The sequence below is a fragment of the Coenobita brevimanus genome, chromosome 85 (genome assembly GCF_032717465.1).
Source record: "Coenobita brevimanus isolate Jiangsu-jjx chromosome 85, ASM3271746v2, whole genome shotgun sequence".
Classification (NCBI taxonomy): domain Eukaryota; kingdom Metazoa; phylum Arthropoda; class Malacostraca; order Decapoda; family Coenobitidae; genus Coenobita; species Coenobita brevimanus.
Window position 1 is genome coordinate 14970906 of NC_137038.1, and position 23166 is coordinate 14994071.

Here is a 23166-nt window from a genome sequence, read left to right on the forward strand (position 1 = left end):
GTACATACTGTACAGTTACTATAGGTATGTGCTATTCAGCACACGGCAACAGACGCATTCGGTATTTCTTCATTCAGATCTCCCCCCCTCCTCTCTAGGTACTGAATCATGCTGTAGTACAGATCTCCAACTCTACTCTCACAGTGAGAGCTTGCTTATGATTGGCTCCTAGGGAAAGCATCTGCCTAGTATGACCTTTCTCCATATCCTATTGGTTGGACAATGGAGGGACCTAGGCATATTCTGCTGCACTCATTCCCTCAGTTCCTCTCATGGGTTGAGCAATCATGTGCATTCAGTGTGTGTGTTTGGTGGCTGTGTTTACTGTAATACTACTACTCTATCCACTAACCCTGTGAAAATATGGGTCCTGGGCATGCTGCTCTCTCACCCAGTGCTTCTCCAGAGCTCAACTAGAGCTCATCCTGCCATGTAGGACAGAACATTCATCATTTGTCATCATTCACATACTGCATGGCAAACTCTCAAAGTCATCATCGTCATCACGGGTGAGTACCCCATACAATACAGTACACCATACTGTGCTGTACCCAGATAGCTTGTGTATAATCATGCAATGTCTTATTAGGATGTATTAATGTGCCTTAAAATGTCTTTACAGGTGTTATAGTGGGTTTGTAGGAAACAGCAATAGGTAAAACATTAAAATCAGTGACTTCTGCAGTATGTTTGGGATATTTTTGGAATTTAATATTCACAGGGTATTCTGGTACATAACATCATCATCATCATCATCATCCGGACCTCCTTTCCCACCCTAGGACAGGATGAGTAGCAGTAATGTCTAGACAGCCAAAGTTTGCCCAGTTCAATGGGCCACGCTTCCATTCCTTTATCATTCAAGCCTTCAAAATCCTGGCTCCATCAAATAGGCCAAAAAAATTTCACCATGTTCTGTAGCTTCACATATACCTATCTGATACTGCCAATCCGAACGATGTCACATTAGAAAGGGGTGCCAAATCCCTAGTTATGTGCTTCTCTGGACAAATTTCATCTATCCAGCTTGGTCTCTTGTCAGTCCCTTAGCCTCACCACTTCCATACCTCCCTTCCTCACACACACTCATCCACCATATCCCTCCACCTTCTTCTTGGCCTACCTCCCCTCCTCCCTCCTTCAAATTCACTCAGATATACCTTTTTCACCACTCTATTGTTAACCATTCTCTTCATCAGACCAAACCTTCTTAGTACTCTCTCTTCAATTCTTGACACCACAGACTTCCTCACTCCACATGTTTCACACATCACATTAATCTGTATCCTATCCACTCTCTGTATTCCACATACATTCCTCAGCAATCCAATCTCCACTGCTCTTACTCCTGATTTTTCATTCTTATGCCACACCATAGACTCACATACGAATGTCAAAGCTGACACTAACACTCCTTCCTGTAGGCCTTGTGAAGATGCAACACAAGCCTCTGTTTGTCATCAAGGCCATCATAGTGAATATTGGGAAATGACTGTATGTTACTGTCACCTTTAACCCCTAGAAGGCAAATACCGTTACGCAACGTTCGTACATGAGAAGGCTGGCAATGTTACATGATGTTTGGCCATTTTTTGTCATAATTCATTGGTTAAATTGGGCAATATGCTTCTGAGACTATCACACACTCATGAAATATTAAGTAAATAATAAGCAAACAGTTGTAAATAAATGTATGTTTCAGTGATAAAAGTTCAAGTAAAATGGAGCGAACACTTTAAGGAATTGTTGAACATAGAGGATGGAAGTAATGCGAGTATAAGTGGCTGGGGAATGGATGGGAGAAGGAGGGAGGTGAGAAGACAGGAAGAAATCAGTAGTAGAGAAGTTGTGGAAGCAATGAAGAAAGTTAAATTGGGGAAAGCCCCAGGAATTGATGGAGTGTGTGGTGAAATGCTGAAGCATGGGGGAGAGATAGGAGTAGAATGGATGTGGAAAATGTGCAGATTGGCCTGGGAGGAAAGTAGAGTCCAGGAGGACTGGAAGTCAGGTATAATTATTCCCTTATACAAAGGAAAAGGGGAAAAAGAAGTGTGTGGTAATCATAGGGGCACTTGTCTTCTTAGTATAACAGGAAAAGTGTATGGTAGGATACTTATTGACAGAGTTAGGGAAAGAACAGAGGAATTAGTTGGAGAAGAACGGGGAGGCTTTAGGAAGGGAAGAGACTGTGTAGATCAGATATTCATTCTTAGATCTTTAGTGGAAAAGTTTCTAGAGAAGGGAAAGAGGTTGTATGTGGCTTTCATGGATTTGGAGAAAGCATATGACAAGATGGATAGACAAGGATTGTGGAAAGTATTAAGAATATATGGAGTAGATGGGAAGTTGTTGAATGCTGCGAAGCGTATGTATGATGGTGCTAAGGCTGCAGTGCATGTGGATGGTGAACTGAGTGAATTTTTCTCTTTTAATGTTGGGTTGAAACAGGAATCTGTCATGTCTCCATGGTTGTTCAATCTGTACATGGATGGGGTAATAAAAGAGGTACAAGGTAGGGTAGTGGATGTTGGAGTGGCCCTGGTGAGAGAGGGTAGTGTTTGGAAACTCCCTGTACTGTTGTTTGCAGATGATACTGTGTTGTTGAGTGAAGACGAAGGAGAGCTGCAAGGCTTGGTGGATGAGTTTGGGAGAGTGTGTAAGAAACGGAATCTAAAGGTGAATGTAGGGAAGAGTAAAGCGATGGTCTTTGACAGGGGTGAAGTTAGTGAATGTACAGCGAGGTTGGATGGTGAGGAATTGGAAAATGTGAGTACATTTAAGTACTTGGGTAGTGTGATGAGTAAAGATGCAGGTTTGGAGGGTGAAGTGCTTGAAAGGGTACAGCAGGGAAGAAAGGTTGCTGGTTCCTTGAAAGCAATGATAAGAAATAAGGAAGTGAGCATGGAAGTGAAAAAGTTACTACATGACAGTATTGTGATACCAACTCTAACGTATGGAAGTGAAGCTTGGACGTTGTTGGAAGGACACAAGTCAAGAGTGAGAGCAGTGGAAATGAGTTATTTACGAGGAGCCTGTAGATTCACATGGAGAGAGAGGCTAACAAATGAGGATATAAAGGAGCGTTATGGTGTGGATGTGGATGTGATAGGAAGCGTTAGGAGGAATACACTGAGGTGGTTTGGCTATGTGGAGAGGATGGAGGGTGAAAGACTGATGAAGAAAGTGTATGTGAGTGAGGTGGAGGGGGGAAGAGGGAGGGGGAGGCCGAGGATGAGATGGAGGGATGGGGTGGAGAGGTATATAAGAGGAGAGTGTGAGTTGGGAGTGGGGCAGTGAAATGGTGGGGGACAGGGTGACGTGGAGGTGATTTGTTTGTGGCCACCCCAAACAGGATTGAGGCATCTGGCAATAGATAGTAAAATGGAAAACACGTATGTAAGATTAGAAAAACTGTACACCTATATACAATGTGCAGTGTGCAAAATACAAAATGAAGACAATGAACACAATACTGCAAATAATGCATAAACGATAAAGTCAGTGTTAAGTGGTGAAGAAACTGAGTGTGTGGGAAGTCCACCAGCCTCGTCTCTGGTGACAAGTAGCCACAAGAACTACTCTGCTCCAGCTTGCATAGCCAGCCGTCATGTTGTTTATGTAACACCTCTTACCTTCGTTTTTCATCCATTTCCATCTATTTATACCTTGATACAATATTTATCTGAAAATATAACGTCCTACATGGGAGTATACTAGATAAGTTGCCTGCCCATAAGGGGTTAAACATCTCGCAGCCCTTACCTTGTTACAGCTCTAAGTTAAAATTAGATATTTGATGCTAAAAAGACTGAAAACTTACTGATGATGCAAAAGCAGAAAGCATAATGCAAACTGATGTGGCAGCAAAACACTCTGAAGTCTATCTATCTATTGCCAGACGCCTCAATCCCGTACAGGGTGGCCACAAACAAATCGCCTCCATGTCGCCCTGTCCCATGCCATTTCACTGCCCTGTTCCAAACTCACACCCCCCTCTCTCAAATACCTATCCACTCCATCCCTCCATCTCATCCTTGGTCTCCCCCTCCATCTCCCCCCCTCCACGTCACTCACATACACTTCCCTTGTCAGTCTCTCACCCTCCATCCTCTCCACATGGCCAAACCACCTCAGTGTGTTCCTCCTAACGCTTCCTATCACATCCACATCCACACCACAACGCTCTTTTATATCCTCATTTGTCAGGCTGTCTCTCCATGTGACTCCACAGGCTCCTCTTAAATAACTCATTTCCACTGCTCTCACTCTTGACTTGTGTCCCTCCAACAACGTCCAAGCTTCACTTCCATACGTTAGAGTTGGTATCACAATACTGTCATGTAGTAACTTTTTCACTTCCATGCTCACTTCCCTGTTTCTTATCACTGCTTTCAAGGAACCAGCAACCTTTCTTCCTTGTTTTACCCTTTCAAGCACTTCATCCTCCAAACTTCCATCCTCACTCATCACACTACCCAAGTACTTAAATGTACTCACATCTTCCATTTCCTCACCATCCAAACCTCACTGTACATTCACTGACTTCACCCCTCGAAAAGACCATCGCTTTACTCTTCCCTACATTCACCTTTAGATTCCGTTTCTTACACACTCTCCCAAACTCATCCACCAAGCCTTGCAGCTCTCCTTCGTCTTCACTCAACAACACAGTATCATCTGCAAACAACAGTACAGGGAGTTTCCAAACACTTCCCTCTCTCACCAGGGCCAATCCAACATCCACTGCCATACCTTGTACCTCTTTTATTACCCCTATCCATGTACAGATTGAACAACCATGTAGACATGACACATTCCTGTTTCAACCCAACCTTCAAAGAGAAAAATTCACTCAGTTCACCATCCACACACACTGCAGCTTTAGCACCATCATACATACTCTTCACAGCATTCAACTTCCCATCTACTCCATATATTCTTAATACTTTCCACAATCCTTGTCTATCCACCCTGTCATATGCTTTCTCCAAATCCATGAAAGCCGCATACAACTTCTTTCCCTTCTCTAGAAACTTTTCCACTAAAGATCTAAGAATGAATATCTGATCTACACAACCTATTCCCTTCCTAAAGCCTCCCTGTTCTTCTCCAACTAATTCCTCTGTTTTTTCCCTAACTCTTGTCAATAAGTATCCTACCATACACTTTTCCTATTACACTAAGAAGACAAATGCCCCTATGATTACCACACACTTCTTTTTCCCCTTTTCCTTTGTACAAGGGAATAATTATACCTGACTTCCAATCCTCCGGGACCCTATCTTCCTCCCAGGCCAGTCTGCACATCTTCCACATCCATTCCACTACTATCACTCCCCCATGCTTCAGCATTTCACCACACACTCCATCAATTCCTGGGGTTTTCCCCAATTTAACTTTCTTCATTGCTTCCACAACTTCTATCCCAATAATTTCTTCCTGTCTTCTTACCTCCCTCCTTCTCCCAGCCATTGCCCAGCAACTTGTACTCGCATTACTTCCATCCTCTTACGTTCAACAATTCCTCAAAGTGTTCTCTCCACCTGCTCACATTTTCTCCCTTCTCCATTAGTAATCTAACATTTTTATCTTTCACTCCCCTGCTAACTTCACTGCCACCCTGTCTTACTCTCTTCACCTCCTTCCAGAACATTTTCTTACAGTCCCTCCAGTTTACACTCAAATTCCTTCCAAATTCTTCATCCACTCTCTTCTTACTCTCTCTTACTAATCTTTTCACCCCTCTCTTCCTTTCTACATATAACTCTCTCTTCTGCCTCTCAACTTCCTCCACACCCCTATTTCTCATCCATTCATTGTATGCTTTCTTCTTTTGTGCCACAGCCTATCTCACCTCTTCATTCCACCACGCTGTTCCTTGCACCCCCCTCCGTCTTCACCCTACACACCACATCACATGCTGCACATATTTCTTCTGTGAATATCCTGCACACACACACCTTCCACGTCCCCCATCTGCTCAAATTCATATTCATCTAATCATTCCTCCACTTCTCTCTTATATTCTCTCAAGTAAATTAGAATATTCATCTACTTAGTCAAATGGGATATTCCACGAGCAATGCCCCCCACCCCCCTCTTACTCCCTTCATCAAAATTCAAGGAATAAGTTAAATTTCACTGCAATTCCGATGTTATACTAGGTTTGATTTTACATGATGTGACTGTAATGGCATAATTTACCTTAATTTCCCTGAATATGTGAGAAAAATCACAGTACAGTACAGGCAAAACCCGGATTAGTGATAGGGGTAGAAATACCACCCTACCCAGCCTAACAATGGTTAAGCCCGGGTTTAATGATAAGCCCTCTGATGTTTAGTCCAGGAATGATGGGCCAAAAGTCTGAATCACAGTTTCCACGGCCAGCTGAGCCCATCCGCCTGCCAGGATGCGCAGAAATGCTCGCGCAGCCCCCGGACCCATCACTCACCCCGTGTGCACCCATATTGTTCTTCTCGCACTGGCCGTCTCTGAGTAAGGAACTCTCTTAAGCTTGCCTACTCAGCATCATGTTGCATCACCAACATTACGCAAGCCACTATTGGGTGCATCTCCCAGCAGTGTTGTGAGTAGGGCAGTGATACTAATCATGTGTGGAGTGATATTTTGTGTGAATGTTGACCTAAATAAGTGTGATCATGTCTGATAAGGGTGCTGCACGTGATGAAAGTAGTGGTGTTAGTGGTGACCCTAGTCGGGGTGTCAAGCGGCCACCATGTCCCTTCGCCTTAGGGGAGATAGCAAGGATGACGACCAGGACCGGACATGGACTTACAGGAAATGAAGAGAGGTGTCTGATATTTTGACCTATTTTTTATGATTTTATGATTTTACTTGTTGGTTTTAGTGGGTTATTTACAGGTGTTAGGCTTAGGTTAGCTTCTTTTACAGCTGCCAGGCTATTTAGACTGGCTTTAAACTCTTTTTTTGGACTCATTTGGGTGGGTTTAGGACTTAGATGGGGGGGAACCAAAGGCTCAAAAATGCATCCCTATACTTTACAGGTCAACTCTGGAACAGTTTCCCTCTGTCTGTTTTTCCTACTGCCTACGATCTCCAGTCTTTCAAATGCAGTGTCTAGGCATCTCGAAATGAAGTGATCTTGAATTTGGCTCTCTGTAGTCATTTTTTTTTTTTTTCCCTTGGAGGGAGCAGTTTACAGGCCCCTGGCCTTTGGCTCCTTCTTCCTTGCATTAAAAAAAAAAAAAAAAAAAAAAAAAAAAAAAAAAAAAACTGATTTACAATACCCCACCTAGCTATGGGTTTTACTAAACCAATTACATTGTTAAATGGGGTTTGCCTGTACCTGAAAAACTTTACCTGGACAAGTTTTGATTTGTCCTGAGAATTCAAAATTTCACATATATCTTGGCCATCTCATAAACTGTGTAAGGCCCTATTTTTAAAGTAATCTACACAAATAACTATATATAATAATTCATTTGGGTGACCTTATCATCAAATGGTCATGGTAACCCTTATAATAAAAATACTTTTAAATATGTCACTAATAGTGAATGCACTCCAACAACCAATCAACTGCCAGCTTTCAAAAGCTTAAGGCTCTTCTCTTCTCAAATAAGACTGAATAGACTACAGTCAAGTTTTTCCATCTTAACTTCCCCTCTGTAAGAGAGAGAAAGAGAGAGAGAGAGAAAGAAAAAGAGGGGGGGGGGGAATCCCCAGAAGCTCTATCAGCAAACTGCCTCCCCATGACAATGAATATTTTTCTGTAACAACTGGCATACGATCACAATCCAACCACTGTAGAAAAAACATTCCAGGGTCATGGACTTAACTGCTTCACTTTGTTGGCTTCTCTTTTATAGTAACCTTGTTAACCCGAGAAAAAAAAGACACTTCCAACAAGAGGGATTACATTCTGCCTCCCGTAACCATTGAAATATTAGTTTTTTCTGAAGCTGAATACAACAATCTGGTGGTAGTTTGATTATAATGAAAAATACATCACCATATGGAAAAGGTTAATGCCTAAAGGTCCATGGATGTAATTTGTTTTACAGTCCTAGAAAATGGGGGCACTTTGGCTCCAAAATACATAACACCTCAAATTTCATGAAAATTTACTTCAATATTAAATAGATTAGTTAATATTTATCAGCACTCAAGAACAGCTTTGGATGGCAACTTTTCATCCATCCATCATCTAATCCTATGCCACCCCATGAGGAGTGTAGGAGCCCAGGGCTAGGCAAGTTGGTCTTGACATTTAAGATGAGAGCAATCAGCCTCACTCATCCCTGAGTGGCATTATGTGAGCAATAAATCCCAACCACCCCTTGGATATAAACCTGCACCAGTTCAATCCAACTAGAGTGCCGTAATTACACACTAAATCACCAGGTGCCATAATTTGGTTATATGGTTACCACCAAGTGTATTAACTGGTTTCCTGGTGTACAGGAAACCATTTGGCTTGTCACTCAGTGTAGAGTCACCAATAGGCATAAGGATGAGGAAAGAGTGAAGGAAAGAATGACAGAAGAGGGAGTGCAAAGTCATCTGTAAGCAGAAGGAAGAGGAAAGAATGAAGGAAAGAAAGACAGAGGAGGAGGGAAAGAAGAGAGGAAAGGGCAGACATCCGAAGTAGCACTACATCGAGTAAGTAGGAGGTGAGTGCCCCCAACTACCACAATGGCGGTAGTGCAGAGTTTTGCTGATGTCTGTGAGCATCGTGCCTTGAGAGTAAATGTAGAAAAGAGTAAAGTGATGGGTTTTGAGAGAGAAGGTGACTCCCAGCACGATGTTACACTGAATGGAGAGAGACTGGAATTGCTGAGAGTTCAAATACCTGAGTGCAGTGACAGATGGGTACAGTGACAGAAGAGAGAGGAAAATGTGGAATAGAAGTTGAAAGTAGAGTGACACAAGGAAGGAATGTAGCTGATGCAATGAAGGCCTTCATAAGAAACAGAGGCTTGAGTGCTGCAGCTGCAAGAGGCTTATATGAAGGAGTGTTAGTGCAACTTTAACATATGGATGCGAGACTATGGTGTGACATGAAAATGAAAAGTCAAGAGTGAAAGCAGTGGAGATGGGACTGCTGAGGAATGTATGTGGAATAAAGCGAGTGGATAGGATACAAAACAATGTGATTCATGAAAGTTGTGGAGTGAGGAAGTCTGTTGACCCCAGAATCTAAGAGAGCGTACTGAGATGGCATGGTCATGAGGAGAGAATAGATAAAAATAGTGTTGAAAAAGGTATATCTGAGCAAATTTGAAGAAGGCAGGAGGCGAGGTAGACCAAGGAGATGATGAAGAGATATGGTGGATGAATGTGTGAGGAAAAGAGATTTGGTAGTAGGTGTGGCTAAGAAATTGAGAAGAGATCGAGCTGGCTGGATGAATGTTGTGAGGAGAAGTCCATGATCAGGGATTTGGCACCCCTTTTAACGTGACAACATCCTGACTGACTCTATCAGATATGTTTATATGAAGCTACAGAATGTGATGAACATTTTTGGCATATCCAATAGAGCCAGGATTCCAGGGGCTTGAATGATGAGTGAATGGAAGCATGGCCCACTGGACTGGGCAAATCTGGGCTGTCTGGACATTGCCATTCCTCACCCTGCCCTAGGGTGGGAAAGGAGGTCTGGTTGATGATGATGATGATGATGATATATTTCAGCATGCTGTAGATTCAGCAGAACGGCATAAAAAAACAAAGCTTATTCCAGCAACTTAATCCCTGGCATTGTCCTACCACAACAATGCAGTCACCAAACTTGTTACATAGGGCAAAGGCATATTTCAGTATGCTGTAGATTCAGCAGGGCAGCTTATAAACAAGGGTTAGTCCGGCAACTTAATCCCTGGCTTTGTTCTAGCACAGCAATGCAGTCATCCAACTTGCTACATTTGGATGTAAATATGGAGCTGTCAACATCTCTCCACTTGTTACCTGAATAATTATGAAGTCAAACTAAAACATCGATTCAAGTTCAAAGACCGCATCACAGAGTATTAAGTCACTGATTATAATTGTATCTCAATATTTATAATGAAACAGATCAATAGCAGTTCCAGTCTGGCTGAACTGTTATGCCTGCAACTGTACAATATGCAAAAAATCCTCATATGAGACACTTTGTTTTCTGTAAAGAAGTCTACAATAATTTACAGAAAAACTGCCTGTTAAAGTTCAACTGCTACCTATAAATCTGATCTGCTAGTTCCACCAAACTGACAGTGTCAGTTGCACTGAAAAAGTCATGATACTTTGGGGCACATTACTGACATATAACAAGGACTTAGTGTATTGTACATATATAAAATGTGGTCTATGAGTATCTACTGACCTTGAGGACAGGGTTTGTGAGGTCCTCTGGTGGCAGGATGGTAATTGTGGCAGTGGTGGTGGGCAAGGGTGTTGAGGTGGGCGGGGCCGGGGCATCATTTCCATCCCCGTGGCTTTCCAGCGGTGGGTGGGATGGGGGAGGGGGCTGCTCGGCCAGACTCTTACGCAGCCGTTTGGAAGGTGGGAGGGGTGGAGTTGGGGAGGGCGTACGGTCTGGTGGGGGATCGGGGCGGGGAGTGCGCTGTTCCCCCGCCCCGACCACCACTCCAAGTGGCAGTGGGGGTGTGGCCAGGGTGAGGGAACTGGTGCTGCCACTACTGCTGGTACTGGGTGGGCCAGGGGGTGGAGCAGGCAGAGTGGTGAGAGGTGGGGGCACCATGTGGGGGGGCAGGTGATGCTGGGGAGTCAGTGGTGTCACCCCGGGTTTGTCAGGGTTAGGGTGGTGAGGCAGCAGCTGGGGCACAAGGGGGCGCTCCAGTATGGACGGGCCCGCCAGACCCCCAAGGCCCAGTGTACCCAGGCCACCCAGTGAGGACTTGAGAGCCGAGAGTGGAGACATGCTGTTCACTCCACCCTGCAATGATCACACAAATATATTTCATATACAGTACTATTAAAACTCACACAAATATAATTTATATACAGTACTATTAAAGATCACACAAATATAATCCATATCATCATCATCTAATCCTGTGTTGCCCCATAAGGAGTGTAGGAACCAAGGCTACGCGAGTTGGTCCTGACATTTAAGATCAGAGTGACCAGCCTCACTCATCCCTGAGTGGCATTACATGAGTAATGAACCCCAACCATCCCTTGGATATAAACCTACAAGGGCTCAATCCAACTGAAGTGCCTCAATTACCTACTAAAGCACCAGGTGTCACTTTTTTATGTTCTTTTGCTATCAAATTCACAGTACATTGCAAACAGACTCCTTATTAAAGTGCCATTGCTACTGACTTAGGGTACGGCCACATCAGACGTGATGCCTGTCCAAAGAGGAAGCGGCAACCTCACGAGCAACAGATAGTCAGAAGCTGTTTATCAGTACAGACATGTCTGGGGATGTTGCTAAGAAGTGCACAACATTTTGGAACATGCTGCATTGCGTAGCAACACACATGGAGGGTAAGCGGAACGACAAACCTCCCCACTCAATCAGTGTGGCCACCCACATTGGGTTTCGTAAGTTTTATCATGTCGCCTTGTCCCTCCCCGCTCAAGTCTCCCTGCTCATTGCATCTGGTGTAGCTGTACTTATAGGAAAATCACCCACTAGGCAGTACCGAATACAGAAAACGAAATTTTGAATATTCTGAAACATATCCGTGACATGTAACAATAATTTAGTATACTGTAATTACACTTCACTACTTTAAGACAAGGGGTCTATGAGTTAAAAATATTCTTTGGTAGTTATAGTAGTAAACACACACACACACACACACACACACACACACACACACACACACACAAGTAGACTCCGACTATAATGAACCTCGATATACCAGATTTTGGATTTCAGAGCCCACCGAACGTTTGTTGACTATAACAAACAATGGTCATTCAATGAGGGGCAATGGGTAGCAAAACATGTTTCCCACACTTTTTTACTCCAATCTGGTCTGAAATTACTCTCCCCCATCCTGATTACCGGGTTGTAAGAAGAGATTTCAGTATAGTCATGAATTTAGTGCTATGACAAGGATGTGAAATAAGATGCAAAAGGGCAAAATTATGAGAGAAGTTGGTGTAAAATGGGTATACATTTCATTTTTAGCACTAGAATATGATACTGTACTCATTTATTTTTAAACATGTGCTTGAATTCCCACCTGAGGGGGGGACCCTCAAATTTAACAAACTTTTGGATTTAACAAACCTGGCCTCCCCTCCATCAGTCCATTACAGCGAGGGTCTACTATGTACAACTCATCAAATGCTCCTCTGTATGTAATTTGTATGTAACTCATCCAACAAATTCTTTCCTCATTCTATTCCCTAGCCACATCACCATCCAGACCTTGCTTTCTTAAAGATTCATTTACTATATCCATCCAACTTCATGGGCTACCATGCCTGTTCCAACCTTTACCCCACTCACATATTCTCTTCTCACTGTCCTATCTAGATCTTTCTCCATATTACATGTAAGCAACTCTTCTTTTTCTCTAGCATCGTCAAACTTCCTTACTCCACATCTTTCACAAACATTACTGTAATAAAGAAACCAGATATATCAGCAGTATTTACATCTAATGACTTGTTGTCAAAATGGGGAAAGCCTGAGGAATAGATGGAGTGTGTGGTGAAATGTTGAAGCATGGGGGAGAGATTGTAGTGGAATGGATATGGAAGATGTACAGATTGGCCTAGGAGGACAGTAGAATCCCAGAGGATTAGAAGTCATGTATAATTATTCCCCTGTACAAAGGAAGAGGGGAAAAAGAGGTGTGAGGTATTCATTGAGGCATTGGTCTTCTTAGTGTAACAGGAAAAGTGTAAGGTAGGATACTTACTAACAGAGTTAGGGAAATAACAGAGGAATTAATTGGTGAAGAACAGGGAGGTTTTAGGAAGAAAGACGTTACATAGATCAGATATTCATTCTTAGGTCTCTAGTGGAAAAGTTTCTAGAGAAGGGAAAGAAGTTGTATAGGCCTTCATGGATTTGGAGAAAGCATAAGATTCGGTGGATAATCAAGGAGGAAAATACTGTTAATTTATGGAGTAAATGGGAAGCTGTTGAATGCTGTGAAGTGTATCTATGAGGGGGCTAAGGCTCCAGTGCATGTGGATAATGAATTGAGTGAATTTTTGAATCTGAATGTTGGACTGAAACAGTGATGTGTTCTGTCTCCATGACACATTGCCTGTTCAATCGGTATATGGATGGGGTTACAAAAGAGATACAAGGTAGGGTAGTGGATGTTGAAGCATCACTAATGAGTGAGGGCAGCTTCTGGAAACTCCCTGTACTGCTATTTGAAGATTATACTGTATTGTTAAGTGAAGATGGAGGAAAATTGCAAGGCTTGGTGAATGAGTTTGGAAGAATGTAAAAAACAGAATCTTAAGGTGAATGTATGGAAGAGTACAGTTATCATCTTTGAAAGAAATGAAGTCACTGGTTGCACAGTAAGGTTGGATGATAAGGAAATGGAAAATGTGATTGCATTTAAGTACTTGGGTAGTATGATGAATGAGGATGGAAGTTTGGAGGATGAAGTGCTTGAAAGTTTAAAAGAGGGAAAAAAGGTTGCTGGTTCTTTGAAAGGTTGATAAGAAACAGGGAAGAAGGCATGGAAGTAAAAAAAGTCACTGCATGACAGTACAGTAGTGTGATACCAACTCTAACATATGGAAGTGAAGCTTGGACCTTATTGGAGGGACAGACACACAGTGTGTCTGTGTGTGTGCTATATATATATATATATATACTGTACACACACACACACACACACAGTTGAGGGGTCAGAGAGAGAACACACAATATCACCTCGCTCTGTGCTGGCCACCCTTGGCTACAACTGGCCATACCTAAATAGTATCTTCATATGAGTCAAGCTCTATACTAGGTTAAACTAAATGGTGTTCTAATATAATAGGACAAGTATAATAAAAAAATGTTGCCCAAATAACAGAATACAGCCAATCAGCGCAGGAATGCGCTGATCAAGCTTCATGCTGTTTCGTCTACCTCAGGCGAGTAACAAGGTGATGCATACTTGTAAGTAGAATTTTTTTCTCAGTAATACCACAAGATGACCACTATCTTTAGCAAAGCGAATATGGAAGGAGTTCAGAAAAGGGATAAAGGTAGAAAACAGGATGATGATTTCTACCATGAACTAGTTGAAATGGAAACACATAACAAACAAGCAGAGAGGATGTACAAATTGGAGAAGGCATTTCAGAGTGAAATGGATGAAATTAAGAAGCAACTGAGCATGCAGAAGGAAAAAAAATTAAAAATTAGTAAAAGAATTAAACAAGAAGGACACAACAATAGATAAGCTGTCAGTTGAGGTGGGTTCACTTAGAAGGAAGATTAGCGAAATGGCAAGTACAGTTGTCAACCATGAGAGTACTAAGGAGGGGTCCAGAAATGATACAGAGACAATTAGGCAAGCAAGCAGTCTGACAGACCAAAGCAGTGGTACTGAAGAAAAGATAATCCCAGTGAATGAAGTGATGCAAAGTTTGTTTCGTTTCATTTTTAAAGGCTCCAACATGCTTGCATGCGTTGGCCTTGGTCACCTAATGGCAGCTCTCCATGGTGCACGATCCATTGCAGCCTCCCTATTCAGTCCCTTAACCCTGAGGTCACACTTAATGACCTCGTCCCATGTCTTTCTCGGTCTACCCCTCATAATCCGACCCCCAATATTAACACTTCTCACCTTCCTCACCCAATTATCATCCCCCATCCTCTCCACATGTCCAAACCATCTCAATCTACCTCTCCTCATCACAAAACCAATACACTCCAGTCCCATCCTACCTCTCAACTCTTCCATCATAAACCCAGCCCCTCCAGACCTTGGATGCAGGGACGCACTACACATCCACCTAATCACTGTCATTTCTGTACGTCTGAGCCAACGAATATCCTCCTCCTTCACTGCCCAGGTCTCACTACCATACAGCATTACACTCCTAACACATGCTGCATACAAAGACCCCTTAGCACATAGGGAGAGTCCTCTCAATGTCAGGAAAGGCAAGAGCTCCCTGAAATTCTTCAAACCACTTCTCATCCTAGCCACAGAGCTAGCTCCAGCCCCACCTCCAGCACACAACATGTCTCCCAAATAACAAAACTCTTCCAAACACTCAAGAGATTCACCAGCAAGTTCAATCCTTTCACGTCTGACAATCTCCACCTGCTCTCCCCGACATGCTGTACACATAAAATCAGCATTATCTCACAGTCTACCTCTGATACCACTACATCTCTTATGCACCCATTTATCACAAACACCACACAAGATGGAATTACTTCCCATGCCCTTGTGGCAAACTGCACATGGCCACTCTCCCTCGTCTTTGACAGTATCACCACCAACCCTAGATATCATCACTTTTGTTTTATCTGCATTTACCCTTAAGTCTTTATGCCCCATACCATCTCTCCACTTCCTAAACCTTTCCTCTGCCTCCCTTTTGCTCACTGCAATCAACACTAAATCATCAGCATACAACAATTCCCATGGGAGTTCGTTTCTAAAGTCACATGAAAGGGCTTCAAGTACTATGATAAACAACATGGAACTCAAAACTGACCCCTGATGCACACCAACATTCATGTAAAACTCATCACTCGAATCTCCATTCACTTTTACCTGGGTGTGAGCACCCACATACATAGCCATAACCACCCTAACCAGGTACTCCTCCAAGCCAAGCTTTCTCATTGCCCACTCACCACCACTCTAGGGACTCTGTCAAAGGCCTTTTCCAAATCAACAAAAACAAAATAAAGATCCCTTCTCCTACCAATATATTTTTCCTGAAGCTGTCGAACAATGAATATGGCATCAGTGGTCCCCCTACCTGGCATAAACCTACGGTGACCAGGTTTACTGGAGCTAAAAGCGGGACATTATCATGCGTGTAAATGTATATATCTATCTATCTATCTATAGTCCGACGCCCTAATCCCGCAAAGGGTGGCCGCAGACAAAACGCCTCCAAGTCACTCTGTCACCCACCATTTGACTCCCCTCCCCCCAACTCACCCCCCCCTCCCTCATATACCTCTCAACTCCATCCCTCCACCTCATCCTCGGTCTACCCCTCCCTCTCCCTCCCTCCACCTCACCTACATACACCCTCTTAGTCAGTCTTTCATTCTCCATCCTCTCCACATGTCCAAACCACCTCAGTGTATTTCTCCTAATCTTTTCAACCACATCCACATCTACCCCACAACGTTCCTTCACTTCTTCATTCGTCAACCTGTCCCTCCATGTCACTCCACATGCTCCTCTCAAGTAACTCATTTCCACTGCTCTCACTCTTGACTTGTTCCCCTCTTGCAAGGTCCACGCCTCGCTTCCATACGTCAGGGTAGGGATCACAATACCATCATGCAGTGACTTCTTAACTTCCATACTCACCTCCCTATTTCTCATCACTGCTTTCAGTGTGCCAACAACCTTCCTTCCCTGCTGTACCCTTTCACGTACTTCATCCCCCAAAGTTCCATCCTTACTCATCACACTACCCAAGTACTTGAATGCACTCACATTCTCCATATCCTCACCATCCAACCTCACTGCACACTCTGTGACTTCATTCCTCTCAAACACCATAACTTTACTTTTGTTTACATTAACTTTCAGCTTCCTCCTCCTACACACTGTCCCAAATTCATTCACCAAACCTTGCAACTCCCATTCATCTTCACTCAACAATACTGTATCATCAGCAAACAGCAACACCGGAAGCTTCCAAATCTCACCCTCATTCATTAAGGCCACCCCCACATCCACTGCCCTACCTTGTACCTCCTTTACGACCCCATCCATATATATATTAAACAGCCAAGGAGACATTACACACCCCTGTTTCAGTCCCACATTGAGATCAAAGAACTCACTCAGCTCACCATCCACTCGCACCGTAGCCCTAGCTCCCTCGTACATACTCTTCACAGCACTCAACAATTTCCCCTCCACTCCATATATTCTTAATACCTTCCACATACCTTTCCTATCTATTCTGTCATAAGCTTTCTCCAAGTCCATGAAGGCAGCGTACACTTTCCTTCCCTTCTCTAGATACTTCTCCACTAAACATCTTAGAACAAATATCTGATCTACACACCCTTTTCCCTTCCTAAATCCCCCTTGTTCTTCTCCAACTAGCTCCTCTGTCATATGCCTAACCCTATCAATGAGTATTCTACCATATATTTTACCAGTCACACTAAGAAGGCAAATACCCCTATGGTTACCACATACTTCTCTCTCCCCTTTTCCTTTGTACAGAGGAACAATTATACCTGATTTCCAGTCCTCTGGAACCCTTCCCTCTTCCCAAGCCAATCTACACAACTTCCATATCCACTCCACAACAATCTCACCCCCATACCTAAGCATTTCACCACACACTCCATCAATTCCTGGGGCCTTTCCCAGCTTAATCTTCTTCATCGCTTCCACTACTTCCGACCTACTGATCTCTTCCTCCCTCCTCTCATCTCTTCTTCTCCCAGCCATTCCCCAACCACTTATACTCACACTGCTCTCACTCTCCACATTCAACAAATCCTCAAAGTGCTCCTTCCATCTCCTCAATTTCTCTCTCTTCTCCACCAACAATCTATTATTCCTATCTTTCACTCCCCTACTATTTCCCCTTTCACACTGCCTTACTTTCTTTACCTCCTTCCAAAACAATTTCTTACTCTCCCTCCATTTCACACTCAGATTCCTCCCAAACTCTTCATCCACTTTCTTCTTACTCTCCTTCACCAGTCTCTTAACCTCCCTTCTCCTGCTCACATATACTTCTCTCTTCCCTCTCTCATCTTCTCCCCTACCTCTACTCGCCAACCATTCACCATATGCCTTCTTCTTTTGTTCCACAGCTCGTTTCACCTCATCATTCCACCATGCTGTCCCTTGCACACCCTTGCATCTCCTCCTCACTCCACAAACCGCCTCACACGCTGTGCTTATCTCTTCCGTGAATATCTTACATACGTCTTCCACCCCTTCCATCTGCTCTAGCTCATACCTTCCCAATCTTTCTTCCACTATGCTCTTATACTCTGTCCTCTTCTCACTATCTTGCAATTTCTCCACTCTTCTCACAGGAGCTGCTTCCTCCTGTCTTCCCCTTCGCCTCCTCAACCACTTTCTTTGCAGCTCTACCTTGGCCATCACTAAGTGATGGTCCGAGACTCCATTCCCCCACCCTCTCCACACCCTTGCATCCAACACTTGTCTTCTCATTCGCTCATCCACACACACGTAGTCTATCATTGCCTTTCGTTCAACAAGTTCACCATCCATCCTCCTCATTACTCTCCATGTATACCGGTGGATCATCTTATGACGAAAGTAGGTGTTGGCTATTGCCAACCCCTTACCAGCACAGATGTCCACCAAAGCACTACATTTTCATCTACTTCAGCTGGCACACCCCACTGACCAACCACTCCATCCACTCGTACATTCCCGACTTTGCCATTCATGTCTCCAATCAACAGCACTCTCTCGCTCCTCTCAAACTTGTCCATACATGCTTCTACTCTCGCCCAAAACTCATCTTTCACTCTTGCCACTCTATCCTCTGTTGGAGCATATACACATACAATCGCCCATGCTTGTATACCTACTTTCATCCTCACCCATACAATCCTTGCACCCACTGTTCCATACTCTCTTATATTCTCCTTCCACTTCTTGCTTATCATCAGACATACTCCCTCTCTTGCCCTCTCATTCTCACTGACTCCCGCACATATACCTACACCGTATTCCCATTCTCTCATCCTTTCACCTTTCCATTTAGTTTCAGTCAATCCACATATATCCACTTTTGCATCCTCAAGCACCTGGACAATCTCTCTCTCTTTCACTTCATCATTCACTCCTCTCACATTCCACGTTCCTACTCTCAGAATGTCCTTTGTCCGTTCCTTAGTCATCAACGTATGGTCCGTCCGGGTCCGAGGCGCTTTATTTGCTTTTTTAGTTAGTTCTTTTTACGGGGTGGGGCACTAACCCACCACCAACCCTTTTAGTCGCCTCGTACGACAAGCAGGGATACTGGGGGAGTATTCTTGAAACCCCCCTACCCCCAGGGGGTATATATACCGTATATATATATATATATATATATATATATATATATATTTTATATATAATCAAACACTAACGTCTCAAACGAACAATGCGAACATGAATGGGCCGACCAAAGTTACCGGTTAGTGAGTATCACATATATTAACAATTCGGTATTTCATTTGGTTTGGATTAGGCATAATTCTACAGATTCATCATAATTTCATAAAAGAAGGTCATTATAAATCTAATGTAATAGTAATTTTCTAAAAGCGGGACATTTAAGATATTTTGTTTAAAAAGTGGTACATTTTAGTCACAATTTAAAAAGCAGGACAGACGTCCAAAAAGCGGGACTGTCCCGCCTAAAAGGGGGGCTCTGGTTACCTTACATAAACCCAAACTGCATCTCATCAGTATTCACTCTTTCTCTAATCATACCTTCTAAAACTCTCTCCATTACCTTCATTATCTGATCTAAAAGCTTTATACCTCTATAATTTCCTCTTTCCAAGGCATCACCCTTCCCTTTATACACATTTACAATTACACTCTTCAGCCAATCATCTGGGACAACACATTCATAAATAATCCTATTTATCAGGTCAGTGACTAACCTCACCCCTATATTGCCTGAGCCCTTCAACATTTCAGCAGTCAACCCAGACACACCTGCTGCCTTCCCCACCTTCATCCTGCCTATTGCCTCACTCACAGTAGCAGCATCAATCAAAGGCCAAGGGCCAGACACTGGATCTGCTGGCTCCAAACCTTCCCTGTACCATTTAAACTCCTCATTCAACAACCGGTTATAATGCTCTCTCCATGCATCTTCAATATCCTCACTGTTCACCACTATCCTTCCTTCATCATTCTTCACACACTGCTCACCTATAATATCCTGATTATCCCTCTTCACTTGACTTGCCACCCTGAATATCATATTTTTCCTTTCCCCATGATTTAGGTTATCAAGTACATAGTACAAAGATGATGTGGAAACTACAAATGCTGAAATGGTGAAAGTAAAGAAAGACTTAGAAACAAGAGTCGAAGAAAAAAGCATTAGTCTATCTCTCTTGTTTGTTTTTTTAGTTAGTTGTTTTCCGGGGAGGGGCACTAACCCTCCGCCAACCCTTTTAGTCGCCTTTTACGACAAGCAGGGATACTGGGGGAGTATTCTTGAAAAAAACTCCTACCCCCAGAAGTAAAAAAAAAAATTAATCCAAAACAGTGCAAAAACAATCCAAACTGGTCAAAGATTCAGCAGATATCAACAAATCTATAGTAATCACTGGTATAGATGAGGAAGAAATAAAAAATAAAATTTCAAGAGACAAAAAGAAGATGGCAAATATAATGAGCATACTGAGAGACGTATCAGGCGAAATCTGTAATAAAGACATAGAGGAACACAAAAGGCTGGGGAAATATGAGCAAAATAAGTCAAGGCCTCTGAAAGTAACCTTCCAGAGTGTCAACACTGTGGAGGAAATACTAACAAAAGCAAACAAACTCATGGAAAAAGAGGCATTTAAAAAAGTATAGCAAACAAACTCATGGAAAAAGAAGAATTTAAAAAAGTATGGATAAAAAGATGTCTAACTCACAAGGAATTGGGAATACTAAAAGAGAAGAGGGAGCAAAAAAAAAAAAAGACGACGGAAGATCAGAGGAATGGAAGAGATAAAAAGATGTCTAACTCACAAGGAATTGGGAATACTAAAAGAGAAGAGGGAGCAAAAAAAAAAAAAAGACGACGGAAGATCAGAGGAATGGAAGAGTACATTCTTTTACAAAAGTAATTGGACAGCAGGTACGAAAGTGGTACATAACCAACAGGGAATAAAAATGAGGAAGGTAGTAGACTCAAGTTATGAAAAGTATGTAAACAAAATGATTAAGTTGATGTACTCAAATGCAGATGGAACGGTTTCTAAATTATTAGAGATAGAAGACTATACCAAAGAAGAGGAACCACATATTATTTGCCTGACTGAAACAAAATTAACCCGAAAGATATTAAATAATATCCTAAACTCAGAGGAATAAAATATATGGAGACGAGACAGAAATTTAAGAAAGGGAGGAGGAATAACAATATTAACAAACAAAAGTCTAATAGTCTACGAAATAAAACTAGATATACCCTCACAAGTAGAACTGATTGCATTGGAGATTAACACATCTGAAGGGAAATTAATTGTGGCAAATTTATACATGCCACCCAAAACAAACACTGGGAAAGAGCCAAATATGAGATTAAGACTACTACTACATACAATGGAAGAGAAATCTGAAAGAATTACAATAACTGGAGATTTTAATACAAATATAAATTGGAATACTCCAGATGTAAAATGCCATGAAAGCTGTTGGGATCAAAACTCCTAGATCTCGTGCAGGAGTTTTTCCCAACACAGCATTTAATGGAAAACACCACAAAAAGTGGACTTGATGATCCATCAGTACTAAATCTTATATTTACTAGGTAAGAAAATGAAACTGACAATATAAAGTATCACCCTTCATTTGGCAAAAGCGACCATGCAGTAATGAGAGTTACAAAAAGAGTCTAAACTATAAAAAAGGTAAATATCATTACCTGAAGAATTTTTTCTTAGCAACAGATTTGGAAAAGGAGCTTAGAGGACAAGATGTAAATATTACATATAGAAACTTCTGTGATTTTTATGAAATAGGAGTCCAAAATTACATCCCTCAGCACAAAGAAACAGAAATGAAAATAAAGAAATGGTTAATACAGAATGTAAAAATTCAATGGAAAAAAGAGACTTCCTGTGGATTAGATACAGATGACACAATAGTGAGAGGCCATATAACAACTATAAACAGACAAAAAATGATTATAAAAAGATAAGGAGGGAGGCTCACAGACAGTTTGAAGAAGACAATATAAATAAAAGTAGTGATCAACCAATGCTATTTTACAGCTACATCTGGAACAAAACTAAAGATAAAATATAGTCAAATACAGATGAGGGGATCATCTACAAACAAGAGAAAGATATTTGTGAAGTACTAAATAAAAACTTCCAATCAGTTTCTACAAACGAAAATAATTTTGAAGGAGACAATATGGAACATACATGCCCATACATACTATCAAATATACAAATATCAGAAAAAGTACAGGAAGAGTTAAGTAAATCAGACAAAGGAAAAGCAAAATGGTCCTGACGAAATTTCAGGTTGGGTGCTACAGGAATGTGCATAAGAGTTAAACAGACCATTGTATTTAGTATTCAAGGAATCCTCACGCCATGGTAGACTACCTGATATTTGGAAGAAAGCATTGTTCCCCTATTCAATAAAGGGAATTGATAGAATCCACTCAACTACCGACCAGTATCACTGACCAGTGTTGTAATAAGATACTAGAAAAGCCGATAAAAAAAAGTTTGGGTAAACCATCTACAAGAACACAGTATGATAACATAAAGGCAGTTTGATTTTAGAAAGGGAAAATCATGTGTTACTACTCTATTAAGCTACTATGATAGAATTACAGAAAAGAGAAGGATGGACGGACAGTACCGGTATCTATTTAGATTTCAAGAACACATTTGACAGAATACTACACCAAATACTTTTAAGGAAACTGTACCATCAACGAGGTATCCAAGGCAATCTGTAGTGTTGGATGCAGGATTTTCTCAGATAAAGGGAAATGAAAACAGTATTAAGGGGAAATAGCTCATCATGGAGGGAAGTGACTAGCGGAGTTCCACAGGGTTCAGTGCTGGCACCAATTATGTTTTTAGCATACATAAATGACACAGACAGTAACACTGGAAATGGAAGCTATCTAAATATGTTTGTGGATGATGCAAAAATACAGAGGAAAATTACTAACAGAGACTCTTGCAAACCGCTGCAACTAGAATTAAACAAGCTTCATGAATGGAGCAACAAATGGCAAATGTGGACAAGTGTCAAATAATTAAGTTTGGTAAAACTTAGGGTGGGAACGTGGAATGTGAGAGGAGTGAAT

The 23166-nt window shown here is 42.1% G+C and overlaps 1 protein-coding gene across 1 annotated transcript in view; it reads right to left on the reverse strand.

The window, feature by feature from the left end:
• The window catches only part of LOC145410347 (uncharacterized), a 367470-nt gene that overhangs the window by 302539 nt on the left and 41765 nt on the right, over nt 1-23166 (reverse strand). The window contains exon 3 of the mRNA XM_080280488.1: nt 10349-10921. Within this exon, the coding sequence (XP_080136614.1) occupies nt 10349-10921 (573 nt within the window). The remainder of the gene's footprint in view (nt 1-10348; nt 10922-23166) is intronic.